The sequence below is a fragment of the Parasteatoda tepidariorum genome, chromosome 5 (assembly GCF_043381705.1).
Source record: "Parasteatoda tepidariorum isolate YZ-2023 chromosome 5, CAS_Ptep_4.0, whole genome shotgun sequence".
Lineage (NCBI taxonomy): Eukaryota > Metazoa > Arthropoda > Arachnida > Araneae > Theridiidae > Parasteatoda > Parasteatoda tepidariorum.
This window is the reverse complement of record NC_092208.1, coordinates 88260109-88282295: the sequence shown is the minus strand read 5'-3', so window position 1 is coordinate 88282295 and position 22187 is coordinate 88260109. Positions and strand designations below refer to the sequence as shown.

General features: G+C 29.1%; 1 protein-coding gene across 1 annotated transcript; it reads right to left on the bottom strand.

The window, feature by feature from the left end:
* LOC122268881 (U8-theraphotoxin-Hhn1c 2-like) lies at positions 1-9573 on the bottom strand. The gene is made up of 5 exons (XM_071180910.1): positions 9478-9573; positions 8088-8187; positions 2676-2752; positions 923-953; positions 1-125 (listed from the first exon to the last, which is right to left on the bottom strand). Exons 1-5 carry the CDS (start codon positions 9523-9525, stop codon positions 94-96), a joined length of 288 nt encoding a protein of 95 aa, XP_071037011.1. The 5' UTR covers positions 9526-9573; the 3' UTR covers positions 1-93.
* Positions 9574-22187: the final 12614 nt, after the last annotated feature.

Here is a 22187-nt window from a genome sequence, read left to right as displayed (position 1 = left end):
TGATTTTCTTATTTAAAAGTTAAGAAACATTGCCTAAAAAGTAAAAATTATATAAATTTTCAAAAATTATAAAAAAAAAAATTGTTTCTACATTTAGAGAATACTTACTCCTCGTTCACCAAGAGCTGTAAATGAAAATTAAACAAACTTTAATTAAAAAGGTTTAGTATAGAAATTATTTTTTTTCAATATAGGCATTACTGTTACTAAATTTACTTTTATGAAGTATTTTTTTTGCTTAATATTTCAAAATAATATAGTAATGATAAAATACTTTCCTTGAAACATTATGAATGCTTAGTAATTATATATTTCTATATGACATATTCAAATAATCATACTGATAAATAATAAAAGAATGAGCTTTGTATAATTTTCAGCTTTTTAATATTTTTTAAATATTGTTACTTTTTTTCTTTTAAAGAAAAATGAAACAAAAACATTTACTAAAAAGTGTAAAGTAAATTAATCCCGTAAAAATGTTAAAAAAAATTATGTTTAGAGAAAATTTTGCGTTTTTATACTGTGACTGGAATTAACATAAGCTTTAATTAAAAAGGGCAACATACAGAAAGGGCATAGTACAGAAAGGGAATACTGCTACAAAATGCACTTTTTATCAAGTACTTTTTTGCTTAATATTTGAAACAAAAATAGTAATGTTTAATAACTTTATACTAAACATTATTACTGCTTAATTTTTAAATTTTTCTATCTCACATTTTCCAATACTCATTTTATTAGAGAAATATACTAAGAGAATAAGTTTAAATCTCACATAGTTTAGGTATTTTAATATAGTTTTCTCTCCTAATTTTTATTTTAATTTCTTATTTAAATGTTAAAAACATTTCGGAAATGCAAAAATTAAATCAATTCTGCAGAAATTTTATAAAAAAATCATGTTTTGGAGAATACTTACCATTTGCAATTTTGAAAAAATCTTGGTTACGCTGTAATTAAAAAGGTTTAGTACATAAATAATTTTTTTTAATTTCCCCATGTGACACATTGCATAACACATACTGCTAAAGATTTTTTTTCCAATTTTCTCTATTATTCAAAATGTCATTTTTCAACCAGTGATCTAATTTAAATGAACTCTTATTTAACTAAAATGACATTTGCTTGAAAAAATAGATTTCAATACATTTATTATGTATTTAATTTTTTAACTAAAAATCAGTTTAAAGATAAAAGTCATCAACCATTATTTACTTCCTAAGTGATATTCTACAATAAGGAATAATGAATATAATATATAATTAATAAGAAATAGGGCACCACAATTAAAATTTGGGGGAAAAATATTCTCCTTTTGCAGTTTTATACAAAGATTCATAATAGCCTTTTTTACAAGCCATTTCTGCAAAATTATAAAAATCTTGGCGATATCTTCAACCTTAAAAAAGTTAATTTGGTCATTTCCGATGTATTTACTACATCATATATTTCTTTCTTTTCAGACACTGAAAAAACTTAGAATTCTATTTAAAATTTACTGAGAATGAAAGAGTCATATCATTATTAGACTTTAATAGATTTACCAAATTTGCTTTTGATAGGAGATTTCAATAGAGTTGTATGCAAAGGCTGGTTTAACAAATACAAAGGTCTTTTTGAGGAGGTGCATTGTTATTTTTTTTTTTGGTGAAATTTCATTGTTATGATTTATGAATTAGTCAAAAGGTCTATATTTTGAACTCGGACTTCTAAAATTTTTGGACAACCCACAGGCATTACTTAGAAAATGGGGCAGGCTTTGATTGTTGTATATTATTTTATGTTTGTATATTATTTTATTTAATTAATATATAATATAAAATACCACAAATTGCGATTTTGTTTGTGATAGTGAGTGAAAATGAATTTCATTGAAGATCATTTTCTTCCTTCTTTTTAGTAAGTGGTCTTTATAATGAGTTTCTATAAACATCTAAGTGGAAGTGAAAAAAGAAAACGCATTACTTAGAAAATAGGGCAGGCTTTGATTGTTGTATATTATTTTATGTTTGTATACTATTTTATTTAAATAATATATAATATAAAATACCACAAATTGTGATTTTGTTTGTGATATTGAGTGAAAATGAATTTCATTGAAGATCATTTTCTTCCTTCTTTTTAGTAAGTGGTCTTTATAATGAGTTTCTATAAACATCTAAGTGGAAGTGAAAAAAGAAACCGAAGAGTAGATTGAGACAAAGTGGCAAAACAAATGAAAAGATCGTTGGACAAATTTTTAACTGTAGATGGAGAACAATTACAACAATCGTCATCATTTTCACAAACTCCAGAAACATTATTTATGTCCGGAATTATTCTGCAAAAAAAAGAAAAAAAAAGACCAGCAGAAAAACCAAGCAATTCTGTGTCCGAAAGTAGAATTTCAGGATATAAGAAATATTTCAACTTTTATTTCTAAAAGTTCACAAAACATTAGAACAAAACTTTTTTTTTACCATAAATGTGATGCCGAATGTTACTGTCAAGTAAAAAACAATATTTGTAATTTTCATGGAACAAAAACTAACTCAAATGTAACAAGAATAAAAAATATCAATAAAATGTTTTTATGATTTTTAAATATACACACATTTTACGATAACTGATGTATTTAAAAAAGTAAACAAAATATAAAAATTGAATTGGAATATATATATATCAGCAATTACCCTAGTATGTGTGCAAATATAACCCTTTGCGCAAGGACAGTGGTAGACGTTGCTCTGACCAGATTCGCAAATGTCACCTGAAAAATATAGATATTTTAATTAAAACTAATGGTTGGAATTATTGTTCTGTTTATATATGTAGGGCACTATATATATTTTTGCCACAATCGCAATTTAATTTTGAACGCTCTTGAAAACGTAACTATTCATTTTTCTTACGTTCGTGGCCATAGCGGTATTTTGGGCAATGAAAGAGCAGACCAATTGGCTAGAGAAGCTACGTGTGGTGAAATAGACTTAAGGGTGTCTGTTCCAGCTTCTCACTGGAAGCGCATCGCTAGAGATAAAATCATTGCGGACTGGAATGCTGAATTTCTTCTGCAGACCAGTGGAAATTGTGCTTGCGGTGATGCTGATGAAGATGCTGAACATATTCTTCTTCATTGTAGTCTGTATGCGAGTGCCCGAATGAATTTAAAGACTGATTTGAGACGTCTTTCTATTTGTTGGCCACCTGTCTTGTCAGAACTGGTCAAAAGTATTGAAAGTCTTGCGGCCTTGCGGAATTTTGTTTTGAATGTAAATTTGTAAATTTTTCCTCTTTTGTTTTCTACTTACAACTGTAAGCCTCATGCTCTACTTTGTGGTGCATGAGGAGTTTTAAGTCGTTTAAATAAAAAAAAAATCGCAATTTAATGTAGATCAAACATCACTAACGGCATTTTAAACTTTCATTGCTAAATATTAATTTCTGGCAGTGTACATATTCATTGTGTTTTGAGCAATAATAATTTCTCTTCGATATTAAAAACTCGAAAGTACACGAGTATTTTTCAAAATTCGAATACGTCCGAATATGTTTATTGCAGTTTTAAATAATTTTTCATGAATTCTTTTTTAAAAAAACTAAAAGACTTAAAATTAAATTTAATATCGGTTGTAGAAAAATATACAGGAAGTACAATGGTGTAAATAAAAATTAACATAATTTAGTTCAAGAATTTTAAGCAACTTAGCACTAGAGGTGCCGTGAGGGTCATTTTGATCATTTTTTGCCACTTATCATGCTGTTTTTAAAGATGCGAGGGTGCTTCAAAGCTTTTACCTTTTATTGAATTATTTCTGAGTATACTATATCAAAATTTCACACCTTTCTGATGATCAGTAAAATAAATAGGAACAGAAATACATAAAACAGTTAAAAGTAGTCATTTTGACCCTTTATGAGAAAAATGTTCATATTTGAAATTTCATGTCTCTTTTAAATTTTGCAGAACTACAAACATTGGGAAGATAAATTGTTGAACCGAAATTAGAGTTCACAGTACTAGAAACATTTCACGCAGCACAATAGCTTTCGTGAAACTAGCTGAGCTCTTATTAAATTATAATATTATTAACTAAGTCGAACTTATATTAAATTATAGTTTCATTATTACGTCTGCAAGAGACCATCTTCATGCTGATTATAAACAATTTTATTTGTTATAATCATGAAAATGTAAGTATTGTTGAGAAGCAGTTATTTCCAAGAATATTATACTGAAATTTCATTTTATAATGAGTAAGCCACATAACTTTGGTTTCAACTCATATAAAATCCAAAAGAAATAGTTTTTTTCAATGGCCAACTTTATTTTTGCAAGTTGAAAAACGACCAACTGAATAACAACTTAGGGAAAGTAAAGTGCCCTTATTATGGAACCATACCTAAACTCCAGGTACAGCGGAATTAGCAGATGAAATTTTAATGTAAAAATCCTACGTAATTGAGGTAGTTCGTCTGAACAAAAAGAATTCTTCTATATTCAGATTTTTTCGTTATGACGTTCATCCTTTCCACTGGAAAACTGAAACAAACTACTTACTTTACAATTGCAAAATCAAAAGAATGCTATAATTCTAAACAGTATTCACGCGGATGTGTTTGCAGACGAAAACACAGGGAAGAAGCAAAGTACTATCACTTATTACTATAATATGGAATGTGACATAGATTTTACGTACTAGGGATGCTATGTACTTATTCTACAAGATGTGAAACATGTGGGAGGTGCCTCGCATTTCTTTCAAAGTTTGTGATATTGCTGACCTATATTCAAGAAATCCTCTTTCATCTTAATTACATATTGCGAATTCCTTCTTGTTCTTGTTGAAGAACTTCCAATTAGTGGTTTACGAATCAGATAACCGTTATTTGATAAAATTCAGTCTATTAAGTATAAACCACGTGCCTTTTACACTGGTAAGTGCCAGAGAGAAAACTAAATACTTGCTGTAAGAAATGCTAGAATACATTTGGCAATGTTTTGTAGTCCCTTTCTCTCATCATCTACACTAATGTCTAATGAAAATTCCCATTTTAAAACATGTTATTGACAGAAGTGAATTATTTATATTCATGTCTTTCGTTTATTTTCATATTACCCGCCCCCCCCCTTACTAAGGAATGATCTGTTTCACAAATTACATTATACTGTAATATTGTCATTGTGTTAAAATGATAAGAAAAAAATAAAACTATCTCTTAAAACTCTTACATATTGTATTTTGAACAATATTCATCATTTAAAAAATTATTTACTTTGAAATAAAATCAATTTTTTAATGAGAAAAAACTGATTCTAAGTATCTATTTCAGTTAAATCTAAAATCCAGCTGATGTTATAACTCAAAAAATGTACTTAAGAGGTTGGTATTCGATCTGCTTAAATGAATTCACGGTTATGACATTTGACGTGTTAAAAGAGTTATTTTCATGATTTAACTTAATGCGAGTTTCTTTTAATCAATTAATTAATTTTTTTAATTAAAGTTTTCTCAAAAATTACTGGAGTTTTAAATACATTTTATACGATTTTGGTTCTTTAAATTAAATATTTGTTGTTGAAAAATTTTGCTACTATATTATTTGTTGTAGAATTCGTTTCTCTCGAGAATTTTTTATATTTGTTATCATATTCTTAAATTGATTACAAAACAGGGCACGAAAAATCGCCCGTCCGCCCGTCCTCGGCGGTCAAAAATTCCCCGCGGGCAGCAAATTTCTCGAATCCAACGTCCGCGCGGACGGCCCTTTTCCAGTTGATGTTCGTGATATATTTTCAATTTTTGTTATCTTATTAAAGTATAGCTCCTCACTTCTAAAATGACCCTCTAATCTCGAAATACAGCAACACACTGCGCATGGTGGAATTGATGTTTTCTCTGTCTGGGAGTACTGCAGCGGTTGAGAGGGGCTTTTCAGAAATGAACTTACAACAAAACACATTACGTACTGGTCTTAAACAAGAAGCGTCAACCGCAATTATGAACATCTATTTAAATGAAAAACCTCTTTCAGATTTCTGCGATGAAACCTCTGTAAATCATTGGCTTGATTGAGGAACTGGCAAACGTCATATTTGATTCATTTAAAAAACGCAGTACCATCGGATAATAGACAGATAACTTGACCTCTCTTATTTAAATTATTTCTTTAAAGAANAAAGAAATAATTCTAGGTTTTACTATTAGTAACCTAGTATTTCTTTTATTACCGTATAATGTAACTAGTAACTACTAAGTAGCTACTAATAACTACTAATAACTAGTAACTACTAATTCATTGTGCAATTTATATATTTGTTAGTAATAAATAAGAGAAAATTATATTTGTATTTATTTAGAGGTGACGGGTTAGTTTCAAAGGAGGACGGGTACATTGTTGGACAAGCCGTCCTCGAGGACGGGTAAAATTTCTAAGTTTTCTCGAGCCCTGTTACAAAAGAAAGAGGGAGATATTTTTGATGTTGCCTAAATATAAATCTTAAGAATTTTTAATGAATTTTTTTAAAATTAAAAATTATTTATATGTGAGGAATCATATTTTTTTTAATATTTAAATAGTTTATAATTAATTCTCGTTTATTTCTTCGTATTGGATGGTATGTATTCTTTGTGTTAAGTTTTTTTCCTTCAAGAGCAAGTGATTATTTAACAAATACAGGAAATTGTTTATTTCATTTCGATTAATATATTAGCTAAATGTTCTTGTAGAAAACTTCACTATTTGTATACATTGTTAAAGTGTTATTTGTTTTTGGGGAAATAAATTACTTTTGAGAGTAAACAAAAACAATGATGGATGATCCTGGAGATTGGTGAGTGGAATGAGCAGGGGGTATAGTCTTTTATTCACTTTAAAAACTTTGATATTTTCAACCTATTTTGATGCTATCGAAAATATACTTCCTTTGCAATTAGTCTATTTTACCTAATTTTGATACACCTTCAATTTAGGGCATAGATAAGGGACAAAATAGCATATTGAACATAATAAACTATATTTTCTAGAAAGTAGAGGCTAGTAAAACATTTCTGGTGTTTCACAGGTTCTTAATTTATCACATATCTTTAAAATTCAATTATTATAAGAGAATAATTATGCTGTCATTGCCATCTGTTGAAAAGTTTTGTAATATAACTTTTCTCAAAAACATTTTATACCCTTATTAAAAACAAAGATAAGAAAGTTATAAATAAAAATCTAAAACTTTCCTACTGCACAAAACACCCAAAACTTACTTGTAACATTTGTTATACACTTCTCAATGTTTCCTGCATGTATTTTGCTGCAGCACAAAAACAAAGCTTGTTTGAATAATTTGTTATACACTTTTCAATATTACCTAAATATTTTTTTGCCGTTGCACAAAATACCCAATACTTGCTTGTTGCATTTGTTATACGTTTCTCAGTGCTTTCTAGATATTTTTTTTACTGTCTACAAGTCATACGAACTTAAGCTCATATGAATCTGACCCCTATATCTCTATTTTTTTACTATTGACTGCTGTTAATCAAAAGGGAATTATTTGAATAAATAACTGATAATGGCGTCTCCAAGTATTACCTATTTTTAACTTTCGTGCTTCATTTACGCTTAATCGAACGAAATCTTAACCAAGTGGATTGAAATTGATTTTAAAACTATAAGTGGAATGAAAAAACAAAAGTAAAACAAAAAATATCTGTTTATTAATTTTTAAATCAAACAGTCATAATCCATAAAAATAATTGTCTAATCAATAGAAATAATAGTTTGAAAGGCATAAGAGTTTATAAATCGTTAGAATAAAGGGAGTATAATTCCATGTATTTAATTCTCATAACTGAACAATAATTACCCCCAATTAACTTGGTTTTGCTCGAATCGTATCTAAAATGAAGACACATCTTACAGTAGTAATTTCTGTTTGCCCTTATTCATCAATTGAACTAAAAAATAAAAAATGTAGATTTTTCAAATAATCACGATTTGTCCTGTATTTTATTTGGTTGGTTTGATTGATATAAATGTCATTTCAATTATGTGCGATAAAAATCAAAAGTCTTTTGTATTTGTGTGTATAGATTGGTTATTTTATTTACCTTCTGTTCCAAGCTTTCTACATTTTCCTTCTTCTGTAGATGTGATACAACATTCGTCATCATTGCATTGTCTGTTACTACTACACCCAGCGTCAGCAGTCTTGGGAAAATATAACAGAAATAAAAAGAAATTAAAATGTTATTCCATTTTCTCAAAAAAAATTCATTTGTTTGGCTTACTACATTCTATTACTATTAAAAAAAATGTATGAAAATATGTCGAAAGTGTGTGTATGCTTACAATTCTTACAATGATGTGTGTATTACACAACATAAGTAGACAGTCTCATTTTGCACAATATTGGTAAATAACTATTCATTTCATTAACTCAGATTACGAGATTACTTTAGTACCTTGAAAAGACAAATCCAAGATTAATTTTTTCTAAACCTATGCCTGTATACATTGTTGGTAGATCCGCCCGATTTCTTAGAATTAAAAATTGCTTAAAATCATTTCAATTTCAGAAACTGATTTTTTTTAAAAATAATTTCTTCAAAAACTAACTTATAAGAATTGTTCGCATCTCTGAACCGATCCACACCAATTTTGGTGTGTATACTTTCGAAGACACGGCAGACAAAACTATCTGCTCAATAACTCCCTCCAATTATCAGTTCTTGCATCAAAAAAGAGTTTTCAATAGGATTTGATGCATATTAAGTATTTTGAGAGATCTGCAAGCCTTCAGCTCTAATAAATCAAAAATAAGTTTGATTACAATTTCTTACGAAAACTCCATTTGAAATTTCGAAAGATAGTCAATCACAAGTAAAATCAACGTTAATAATTTTGCTAGGTGACGTCAGGGAATTAATATTTACATATTACTACTATTGGAATTAGTATAAAGGTTTATGAAACCACTTGTTTCCTCACTGAAGTCTATCAAATCACTGAAAAGCAGTAATGACGACATAAAATTTACGTAAAAAATGGATTTTACCAGTGATCCACTCAGAATGTCAGTACTTTAAACCGCAAAATTATCGGTGATAACCGCAATCTAGGAAATACGGTCCCGATAGTATAATTCAATGTTTACGGTCGGTCCAAAGTTTGGACCCCTTAATCTAAATTTTATTTTTTGCGTATTTCGTCATACTCAGGAACTTTTTATGCAATGAAAATTTTTATTGCACACAATTTTAAAATTCATATATAATTCCATACAAAAGTAATTTTTACTACATATTAATTATTTTTTATTATTTTATTGAATAATAATCGAAAAAAGTTATTGATAGTTTACTGGAAGTTTTAAGTAACTTTTCACTTCCTACCACTTTCTCAGTCTAGAACTGAGTTATTATATTGATTGAATATCCTAAACTAATATTTCAGATAGAGAAAATAATGTCTCTAAGTTACATTTTTTATAATACTTACCCAAAAGAATGCCAAACTCGATAAGAGAATGAGGCCAAGGAACTTCATTTTGTATGGTGGGTGATCGACGTCGGTAATAGTATATTATATACTTTAAGCAACTGTTTCCCTTTTATGTATCCATTCAAAGTATAAAAGTAAATATAATGTTTATTCATATTGTCTCACTTTCCTTTATTGTAATTTCTATAATATTTTAGTAACGCCAGGAATCAAATAAAGTGAGTTTATGATTAAGATTATGCATTCAGATAAAGCTACACTCGAACATATAATTTTTCCATTTTTTTTTTTTTTTTTTTTTAATTTTTTTTTTTTTNTTTTTTTTTTTTGAATTCGTGGTCCGGAGATTGCAGAGAAAGATTTTTTTATTTCAGCTGTACCTTGATTAGGGTCAATGATGAATTTCAATTTTGAATCCGAACAGCTTGTTAAATACGGTGATATGATTTCGGGGTTAAATCATTACAAAACGCTTTTAACAAAATATATTTAATAACAGAACTCGGGCCACAGTGGGCCAACATCCAAGATTTCGTGGCCAAAATTAGTATTTCGATAAAATTTGTTTCAAAATTTGGGGTTTTTTATGTGCAGGTAAACCGAATTTATAGTTGAGATTTTGAAATACACTAAAAATACCCAAAACAATGGAAATATGGCGTGCAAAAATAAAAATAATAATTTAGTACGCTTAAATAATTAAATATAGCAATGAAAATATAATAATTTTCGTAATTTTATATTAAAAATTAAAAGCAAATTATATTTCCGAAGTAATATTACAAAAAAATGCGAAAACATGAAAGGAAAGCATAATTTTTGTTTTTCGGAATATAGTCCACCTTTGCAATATGGGCAAAATGGGGCAGGTTTTTTCGAAAGAAGAAGCATAAAAGAAGACAATAAAAAAGGTTTAGCTAATTACCTCGTGGAACCTTTTGGAACTAAGTTTCGAAAGTCATTTAAACATTGTAAAATGTCAAATGATAAGATATAAACTATAAGTTTGTCAAGAGTATTAACCAATACAACAAATTGAAAAATTATTCTATAATTTAACACTAATTACTCTGATAAAAATGTAACAGTAAGGTGAAATTCCTTTATATATTTCTGAAACAAAAATTTAAAAGTTACATTTAAAAAAAATTTTTAAGCATAATTTTTATTACTTTGTACTCTCGTCGGTCCAAAAAGTAAATTATAATGCTTGGAATGATTATGAATACTTAATTTGGGCAATATTAAAACTGACTACACATAGTTCAGTTGAAAATTTAATTTTTGACTTTTGGCTAAAGATCATGGTCTTCTGACCCACAGTGGCATGGAAGAAACTGATTACAATTTACATTACGCCATCACACAGAGCGCCATCTATTGAGTTTTAGAAATTATTATTAATATTGAGAAATATTTATATATGCAGCTATTTATTTTATAGGAGTAAATTCTTGAAAAATAATAAGAATTCTTCCATTTAACAAATTAGCCTAATTAGACACTATGAAAAAAAAATACGAATATTAAATTTGATGGTAGAGATAAAAAATTACAAGCTGCTTTACTCATGTTTTGGTAAAATTAAAATAAGTTCCGGGTGTTGTGTTTTTCATTATTCGAACAATTTTCATACGTACGAATTTATAAATTAAAAACATACTTTCTAATTCTAATTAAAGAAAATTTTTGTCTTTCACGAGGACATGTTATTTTGCCCCCAAGCAAAATCCGCTATCTGCCATGAATTTTAAGACTGCAATATGACTCAGGTAAATAAGATCTTTTGAAGACAAATGTATAAGCATAGCAATAAATAAATAGCATGAATAAATAGCATAGCAATAAAGGTTTATTAGGGTGACTCAGAATAAAATCTTTCAAGTTACTGATTTTTGAACTTTAATTCGATAAAAGCGCTTACAATCTCCAGCAGAGAAAAAATGGCAATTATTGATTTACTGTAAAGCGCGTGAAGCAAAGAAGTTCTTAATAACTACAGTTCTTAATAACTACAGTTCTTAATAACTATCCGTGCGCGGATTATCCGTGCTCATTCCGGAGTCACGCAATAAATATAAAGAGAAACATTTTCAAGATTAAAAAAATTTGATTCATGAAGTTATAACACTACCCAATTTTTGGAAAGCAATATTCGTTATTGGATTGCAGGATATGGAACAAATCGTCTACGTTATGGATGATATGGAAAATCGTCTGCGTTATCACGATCGTGGAGAAAGATGATACGGCTTGATGAACAATCCTCTTCAGATGTTCAAGAAAAATATGACAACAGTATTCTCGAACAAGCAAAAGAAATCTAAGGTTTCGAAATTCTTTATGAAGAAAATTTAGAAGATTGGTTTCAAAGTGATGCATGTGAGCCTGGCTTCCAGTATTTGACTGATGAAGACATCGTTATGTAGTTGAATCAAATAGTGATGATAGTAACTGATGCAGAAGATGTAGTAAATGAATGAAATATAATTTCTCATTCTGCTGCTCTGTGGAAACTTTATTAGATTATATGGGAGGATTTGATTACGGTGACATTACTGCTGTTCGTAAAATATGTGTATCGATATATGGCGAAGACGCATTACAAATTTTTTAATAAGGAAAATTCCTAGTTTGATGAATGGGTGGGTGGTTGTCGAAGATAGATAAATGGAATTTTACGATTTATTTTTCACTGGCAAAAACTTTAATTTTATAAGAAATAACCAAAATATTGCATAACTGGATTATTGACTGTGTATATATTAAACCCTAGGGTTCTGCTCTACTGATATTAAGAACTGCTGGATTAGAATATACAAATTTTGTTTGAAGAACGCTTTGAAGAACCATTTGGCTTGTACTCTACTTTACAATAATATTAGAGACAAGTCCAGTTTTAAAATATTTTCAAATTTCTCGAGAAATGCTTATGAAATTATTTTATAACTTTTGAGGTGTTCAGGTCATTCTATTCCTCATACTTAGTAAGGTTAGAAGCTCTCAGAGATTTGAGGGAACGGCAATTAATTACGAATGAAAAAAGTGCTTGTGAACATCCTGTTCCAAAAAATAGAGCTGTAAACATGTAACCTGTATCGATTACTTTGGTTATTGCGTGCAATAACTGCATAAAGTTTCATAAGAATAGCTTTAAAATTTATGGCCATGTTTATAAAAAATAATTCTTTTAACCTGTAAACATATTCTATAAAATTAATCAAAAGTTCTGGAGCAGTTTTTCATTGATAACCAAAATGTAATGGTAACCATTGGTAACCAATTTGTTTAAAAACTCTTTAAAAATTCCGGAAGGAATGAGCATTTAAAATAGTCTTTTCACATTGCGCATGAGCAGAAAATATTAAAAACAAATTTGTTTCATAATTTTGTTGAGAATCATACTTGATAAATTATTAAAAAATACCGATTTGAACATTTTGGAAATTTAAAACGTTTCTAGCTATTTCCTAAGCAACTTTTGTAAATTTTGAAATAAAGCATGACACAGTGCTTGATGAAATATATTGACGAAGTTGAGAAACTGTTGACTAAAATTGCCATCCAATTATCCATTCTTCCTTCTCACAATAATGAAGAAAACAAATATTTTCACGTCGCTAAATCAGTTTAATACAGAGTCACCTCGAATAATAACAAAACAAAATAAATCTAACTTATTTTAGCTAATCAGGAGATAATAATCAAGTACTAGTTAGAACAAAATAGCGTTCCATACCCAAAAAACTAAAAAAAAAGAAAAGAAAAACTCCACTAAATTAAAGTGACACCACTAAAGCAGCAAATATTATTAAAATCAATGCACATAGCTAATTTTATTTTATATATATATATATATAATTATANTGCATACTGTAAATTAACCAGAATCACATTTTTCAGGCATTAGATTATCGAAAAATTATTTGGAATAATGCAATGAATAAAATTAACCTTCAATTCAGCTTGCGATTTCCTCTTCAGTTGCATACTGTAAATTAACCAGAATCACATTTTTCAGGCATTAGATTATCGAAAAATTATTTGGAATAATGCAATGAATAAAATTAACCTTCAATTCAGCTTGCGATTTCCTCTTCAGTTGCATACTGTAAATTAACCAGAATCACATTTTTCAGGCATTAGATTATCGAAAAATTATTTGGAATAATGCAATGAATAAAATTAACCTTCAATTCAGCTTGCGATTTCCTCTTCAGTTGCATACTGTAAATTAACCAGAATCACATTTTTCAGGCATTAGATTATCGAAAAATTATTTGGAATAATGCAATGAATAAAATTAACCTTCAATTCAGCTTGCGATTTCCTCTTCAGTTGCATACTGTAAATTAACCAGAATCACATTTTTCAGGCATTAGATTATCGAAAAATTATTTGGAATAATGCAATGAATAAAATTAACCTTCAATTCAGCTTGCGATTTCCTCTTCAGTTGCATACTGTAAATTAACCAGAATCACATTTTTCAGGCATTAGATTATCGAAAAATTATTTGGAATAATGCAATGAATAAAATTAACCTTCAATTCAGCTTGCGATTTCCTCTTCAGTTGCATACTGTAAATTAACCAGAATCACATTTTTCAGGCATTAGATTATCGAAAAATTATTTGGAATAATGCAATGAATAAAATTAACCTTCAATTCAGCTTGCGATTTCCTCTTCAGTTGCATACTGTAAATTAACCAGAATCACATTTTTCAGGCATTAGATTATCGAAAAATTATTTGGAATAATGCAATGAATAAAATTAACCTTCAATTCAGCTTGCGATTTCCTCTTCAGTTGCATACTGTAAATTAACCAGAATCACATTTTTCAGGCATTAGATTATCGAAAAATTATTTGGAATAATGCAATGAATAAAATTAACCTTCAATTCAGCTTGCGATTTCCTCTTCAGTTGCATACTGTAAATTAACCAGAATCACATTTTTCAGGCATTAGATTATCGAAAAATTATTTGGAATAATGCAATGAATAAAATTAACCTTCAATTCAGCATGAGATCACTCCTCTTTAGTTTCATATTGTAGATTAACCAGAATCACATTTTTCAGGTATCAGATTATCGAAAAATTATCTGGAATAATGCAATGAATAAAATTAACCTTCAATTCAGCATGAGATCACTCCTCTTTAGTTTCATATTGTAGATTAACCAGAATCACATTTTTCAGGTATCAGATTATCGAAAAATTATCTGGAATAATGCAATGAATAAAATTAACCTTCAATTCAGCATGAGATCACTCCTCTTTAGTTTCATATTGTAGATTAACCAGAATCACATTTTTCAGGTATCAGATTATCGAAAAATTATCTGGAATAATGCAATGAATAAAATTAACCTTCAATTCAGCATGAGATCACTCCTCTTTAGTTTCATATTGTAGATTAACCAGAATCACATTTTTCAGGTATCAGATTATCGAAAAATTATCTGGAATAATGCAATGAATAAAATTAACCTTCAATTCAGCATGAGATCACTCCTCTTTAGTTTCATATTGTAGATTAACCAGAATCACATTTTTCAGGTATCAGATTATCGAAAAATTATCTGGAATAATGCAATGAATAAAGTTAACATTCAATTCAGCATGAGATCACTCCTCTTTAGTTTCATATTGTAGATTAACCAAAATCGGATTATTCAGGTATCGGATATAACGCTTTGGACATACCTCACTCGTCTAGATAGCAATGTTTACGTTTCGCCTTTGCTTCCCCCTCCCACCCTCTATATTCAAAATGGGGGCTACAATTCAATTTAGAAAATGAGTTGTCCAGTTTTATTCAAATTATTTTCATGGTAATATTTTTTTAAATCAAAAAGTAAAAAGTAAAATCAAAAGTTTAAAGTAAAATTTTTGTTTTAATTTTTTATATATATTTAATTATTCTTAAATTGTAGTTAATGTACTATAAAAGGGATTAATATGATCCCTCATAGGGCATATCACTGTTCATAGGATAATTAGTGGAAGTTTATTGCTCTAAAATAAGAAGAAAAATAATTTATTCAAAATTTCTAAACGTGTCTGCCACCTAACGATGTGGATTCTTATTACATCATGATAATAGTATTTGCTTGACCCCGTTCTTAAAGTCCGATTTAATCTAACCTTTAAAAATATTCTATTTAAGAACAGAAGAAAAATAAAATATTAAAGGGTGGACATTGAAAGGATCGAAAATCTTTTTCATGACACACTGCTTAGATTTGACCTTGAGAGTCTAGAACGAGAAATTCTAACCTTGGTTATCGAGCAAATGATATGGATTTAAAACTGCCGCTTGCGTATTTTTCATTTTTCTTCTTCGAATTATATAATTAATGTTTTTACCCAAGGCGATCCAGCGTAATGAGTAACTGGGTTTTTCAATGTTCAAATTATCTATCAATAGTTCTTCTGATTCAACCAATTAGGTGCAAGTTCGATTCATTGCGTCATTCCGTGTCAGTTTCGAACATTTTTAATTTCTAATCACGCTTCCTTTAATAAGAGCATTTTTCTTACTCTCCGTTTTTCATATAAATAAAATCTAATCTATCATATAATTATTTGTGTTAGATGTAATTAAAAAACGTTTGAAGTACGTAATCATTATTTAACCCTAAATAGCAGGGCTCGAAATGAACGGAGGTCCATTAAAATTTGACCAGGGCAGTCATAAAATAATTATCAATGGTCCCTATTCAATGTTAAGGGATGATATGCTTTTTTTAATTATTATTTTCGGTTTCATGTTTTGATTTGTGATTTTGTTTAGGTATCTGAACGGGTGTGACAAGATTTTTTTTAAAAAAGAGCCTTAATTAAATTTTCAATTTTATTTTTGATAAGCAGGGGTCCTAAATTTAAAAACTTTAGGTAAACTTAAAAAACTTAGAAAATAATTTTTCAAAACAAGGGCAAATTTGATTATAAAAAGCTTACAGCTCCACAACAACTTATAATGTATAAATATCAATCTAATTTTTTTCACGTCCAATAATTTTTTCCAGCTAATTACAAATCAACTAAAACCTTTAAGAAACTTCAAAGACACAATGAAATAGAACGAAATATAATGCTCAATGTTAATTTTTCAAAAGTAAGATTCTAAACATTCTTACCTAAAGCGTGATAAAAATAAAAAATTCACACATAGACAATAGTTTTTAGATCAAAACACAACTAACCTTATGCAAAGTCTACAAAAAAGTTTCAAAGAATTTTATAAACTTTTTTTGTAGTGCGTGTTAGCATGAATAGATTTTCTTAAAATCAGCGTTCTTCTAAAAATGTATTTAATGTTCATATTGACAAAAAAATATAGTTACCCATACATACTTACATATTGTATTTACATATAGTATGTGATCGTAATTACTTGTAATCGTTTATTTTGATAACAAGTAATCACAATTACTTGTAATAACTATTGTATATAACCATATATTTTGATTACTTATAATCATAATCACCCGTAATCGTTTTTATTATGATTGCTTAGAATCGCGATTACAGTTGTAATCAAAATTATGATGAGTTGTATTCACGATGACAAGCAACTGATAATTTTAATCGACTATAATAACCACAATTACAAGCAATTGATTACTGTAATCGATTATTCTAATCATGATTATAGCTGTACGCAAGTAGTTTGTATTACAAGTAATTGATTACTGTAATTGACTGTTGTAATCACGATTACAGCTGTAATCAAAATTAAGATATAATCATGATTACAAATAATTAATTACTGTAATAGATTACATTTTTGTCCTCCTCTGTTCTACATAGAATAATAAAAGTAAAAAATCTTTTGGCTGCTATGTCGCTATAAGAAGCTTTTTTTCCCTGCAGAAACAAAAAAGAAAGAAAGAAAAAAGATTGCAAATTGCACCTGTCGTGGGGTTCCGAGGGCTCGATGAGAAAGTATATGTCAGTTTCGTTCAACAAGTCGTCATTTCGAATCCGATGATTGGCATGGTTAGTTGAAATAACCCCCAATTTGAATTTGAAGAAACGATATAAAATGGACAAAAGGAGACACAAAAATACAAAAATAAATTCATTGAAACCGATGGTGGATGTAATTATTTTTTTTATAACCGGCCCATTTTTAGGTTTACGACTAACAATGCTCAACGCCGTAGCCGTGTAAGTTTGAGCTCAACCTATTATAATCATGATTATAGCTGTAAACAAGTAGTCTTACCAACCTTAACCAAAAGGAATTCCATGAGCATTGGAACAAACTGGTGTTCGTTGTTAGAACTAACCTGCATTTGCATTACATAGACTGAAAAAAAATTCACTGTTAGTCCTACAGCAAAGGAATTCTAACCCATGTTTCATCTATCACAGAAGATATTTTTGAATCAGCAGAGTGGTCGATGAGAGCCAGGGAGAGATCGAAGGCAAGATTTGGATCGAGCAGCCGTAGTTAGGATTTGATTCCAATCATTCGATAAACCTGATCTTACATCGGTACTTTCACATCGCCGTCAGGGAATTCGTATAAACCAGTTTTCGCTGGCATACGAACTGCGGTCACCTCATGGGTAGGTGAACGTTCTATCCCTTGAGCCACCGTGACTTGAGATCTGGAATTTAAAGAAACGATGGATTTCGACTTATGGAGAAACGTGACTTAGAAAATGAAATTATTATTCGACACTGGCACCTCGTGATTACATTTCCTATTGTGTCACCGTTACGTCATAGTAGTTTAATTTTTTCTATTTGTTATAAAACAATAAATGTTTTCTTTCTTTCTTTCTTTCTTAAAAAAATAGTTAAGAAATCAATTATACGGCCTCAAAATAAGTAACATATTCGATCTCAGCGCCACGAAATTTGTAATATTCTTTTTTTTATCGTCAAGGCGTAATATTTATCGTCAAGGTTTTATATTTTGCGTGATGCCACTTCCATGCTAATGTTGTTTCCATAATGTTGTTCAAATATTACGTACGCATCGAACGGGGGAGGGGATTTCTGACTTTTGCTGACAAGAGGGAGAAGGGGTATGAGTATATCTTACGCACGACATTAAAATTACAGTATTTTAAATTTCTTTCATGCGTCAAAAAATGGGACAAAAGAATTTGATAAAAAACTACTCTTGGTAAAACTTTAAATAAAATGTAAGTTTGAGGAAAAGAAATATTGGAAAAAAATTTTCTTTTAGGAGTACAGGAGTTTTAAACATTGAAGTAAAAAATAAAATATTTCTTAAGAGTATTTTGTACAAAATTTTTTAATATGAATTAAAAATTTTTTTTTTACTTAGCTGCATTCTATTTTTGAATTTTATCCAAAAATTAGATTACTATTCTAAAAGTAAAGGTTAAAACGGAGAGAGATGAGGGAGTGCCGTGCTTACGTAATTTTTGAATTTCCCTCTACATTTATTTCTCTCTCTAATTTTCTAGTTTCCATTTGATACTAACGATTGGCTAGATGGATATCATACATTCTAGAAAGGCTCAATCGCTAATTTAAAGCTTATTTAAAAAATGAAAAGAAAAACAAATTGGCGGAAAGGTATATATTTGTTGTCTTCCTCGTGTTCTGATAGATATGTTCATAAAAGGAAAACTTTATATTTTTATATATTTTCAGTATTTATCTTAACTTTAGATATTAAATAGCGAGATAATTCATTCTTTACCTGTGTGACCTTACTTTTAATGCTTAATTAATTGTTTGATTGATATATCAACAACAACTCGTTTGTTAGGCTACTCGAGGTCTTTTGCTTATCTTTGCATAAAACTCGTCGTAATTATGGTATAGCATTTAATTCAATCGACAGACTGTCCTCTAAAAATTATAACACTGCCTGTATCAAAATTGTTTACAAGGACTTAATGTGTCCTCCATTTTTGAATTTAATTCTATTCGAGGTGGCACATTTGCTTTATTGCTTATTAAAAATGATGAAATGTTTTTACTTCGTACTTTGAAATTATCGATTCAGAATGAATTTCTAACTAAGCAAAAAATTTAAACTTAAAATGCATTTCAATATGGACTAATATCGTAAACATCATATCGAAACTAAATAAGCCAATACGATGCGGTAAACAACGCATTGAAGCTAAATAAGACAATACCGTGAAAAGCCTATTGAAGCTAAATAAACCAATACCGTGAACAGAGCATTGTAGCTAAATAAGCTAATACGGTAAATAGCGCAATGAAGCTAAGTTAACCTATACCGTAAATACTGTACTTAAGCTATACAGACTAATACAATAAAAGAATACTTCCAATAAAAGAAATAACCTTCCAATAAAAGAAATACCTCAATAAAACAAATACCACACGTGACACATACATGTGACAATACATACATGACATACAAGACATACATGACAATATGACACATACATGTATAAGTCAAATGGTTTGAGAAACTGAATATGCCAATACTGCGTTGCTGAAACAAAAGATGCTATTTTTTTCAACTACAAATTTTCTTTTCACCCTTTTCATTTATGCTATTACCAATAATTATAATTATAATCAGTATTATCATTATTATCCTTGTACTTATAGTATTATGTATTTCTAGAACGATGAATCAATAACAAACCTATACTTTGCCTAATGATTAAAAATAATTCATTAATTAACAAAACAATAAATGACAATTTTAGTAAAATAATAAAGCTAAGTTTGCGTATTAAATTCTGTTAATTGAATTCTTGCAACTTGAGGCGAAGAATACCGCTGAAATAACATGGTAGCTAATCACGTGGTTGTGCTTGGTGTGTTAACGTTACAGCTTATAGACTTGGTTCGATTTTCCTATCAGATTTAATTGAACTTCTGCTAGCCTGATTGGCTGATGAGTTGTGGCATAAACAATAACCAAGATTTACCCTCGCAAGGCTTCGTTAGCAGGTAATTAACTCCCAGGATTTTCAGGAATGCACATAAAACGTTTTATTTTTCGAAATTGTGAAATGGTTTAAGTTATTATTTCAATTAATTTAAAAAAGATTTAATGGAGTAGCTAATATTCTAAAAATACATTTTATGGTACTCGTTCCTATACTTGTTCACAGGGACTAAGTTTTGGTTCCGAGTTTCTAAGTTGTCGCCAACACAAAGATAGTTTCCTGTAGCTGGCATGCATAAATTTTAAAATTGCTACGTATTGTTATTAAATATTGATATCTAACAATTTATTGAGATATTTTTAAAATTAATCTAATTTATATATTTTTACATTGAGCACTATTTTCGTTTATCAAATAAAATTTAAAAAACACTCGCAATAATATCGCATTGAATAATTATCGTTATGCTTACATTCACATTATTATCCTTTGGATATATTATCGATCAAGATATCGGTGATATCGTATTCTATAATTACAGTTACCAATAAAGATCATGATACTATCGTATTAGATATGTATTATTTTTAATAATTATCGCCATATATCGTAATTTATATATATAGGTAGCAGGGGATCTGTTTAAATCAGCATTTGATGTTGTTCCTACGTTTTGACGAATTTACCTTTATGGTCCGTATAATCGAAAATAATCCATTTTATGCTCAACAATTTTGTGGGGTTTAATATGCAACTCCATGTGTTAATGGGATACCTGCAAGTGGCGTAGTGTGGGTATCTTGATCCTGATTGGTTGTTGGAACGTGACATTAGTTGTAATTGTCCTTTCCATTCTATTTCGAGAAAACCAAGCCCGTCAAGTTTCGATTCTCTTAAACCACACATTCTAAACTCCTCCACAAAGATTCTTTCTGATAGATATCAATTCTTTCATTATATATACAGGGACTTAACACAAAATCAGGCACGAAGCTGTGTAGAACATAAACAAATTATGTATCGAAGTTGCCAGATACACTGAACAAAAATATATCACGATAAAATACGTAAACAAATAATAAATCTAACTTAAGTAAAAGAAGTAGAAGAGAAAGAATTATATTTCAACTCATTCGATGTGCAATACAGCTTTGTATTCAATTAACTTATCGTGAATTAACATTCTAACTTACAAGAGAAACTTAGCAAAACTTTAATGCGCCATTTTGCTGATAAAGATTAGCAGGCGCTGACGTCATAGGTCACACGTGATTGCATGGGAGGTCTTCTTCTTAAGTGCAAGTACTCGATTGTTTTTCTATTTAATTTCTGCGGAAACTGTGATTGTTTAAATTTGTTTTCCTAAATAGCACCCATAATAGTAAAATGAAGAGTGTGTGAATATGCGTGTCTCTAACTCCAAAATTTTTTGTTCTATCGTCCTGAAATTCGGACAGTGGGTAGAAGGGGAAGTTTTAGTCCTTGATCTTAAAATTCATTCAAAAACTTGTATTATATCATTCAAGAGGAGAGAAATTTAAAAAATTAAAATTTTCTCATTAGCTTAGAGACAGCGCCATTTTATGAAACTGCAGATAATTTCAAGGATAGCTTCAATGATGTTGTCTTGCTTATACTTCTCATTTATCAAAAAAAGAAGTTTAAAGCACGTTCTTAGGCATTTAACTATTTTTATTCGTTTAGTCAGATAAACTCGATGATCAACGGAAGCATAATAGCCTAGGTGGACTAAGTCTTAAAATTAGTATTCCTTAAGTAATGTTAAAATACGTGTTTATATTTTTAATATAATTTTGCTTTTAAAACGTTTTG

Bases quoted from the DNA above. Each gene is read 5' to 3' on its own strand.
- LOC122268881 (XM_071180910.1), bottom strand. From the start codon at position 9,525: ATGAAGTTCCTTGGCCTCATTCTCTTATCGAGTTTGGCATTCTTTTGG. The intron at 8,188-9,477 runs GTAAGTATTATA...TATTTTCCCAAG, and splicing joins CGAGTTTGGCATTCTTTTGG to ACTGCTGACGCTGGGTGTAG. The intron at 2,753-8,087 runs GTAAATAAAATA...TATATTTTTCAG, and splicing joins TAGAAAGCTTGGAACAGAAG to GTGACATTTGCGAATCTGGT.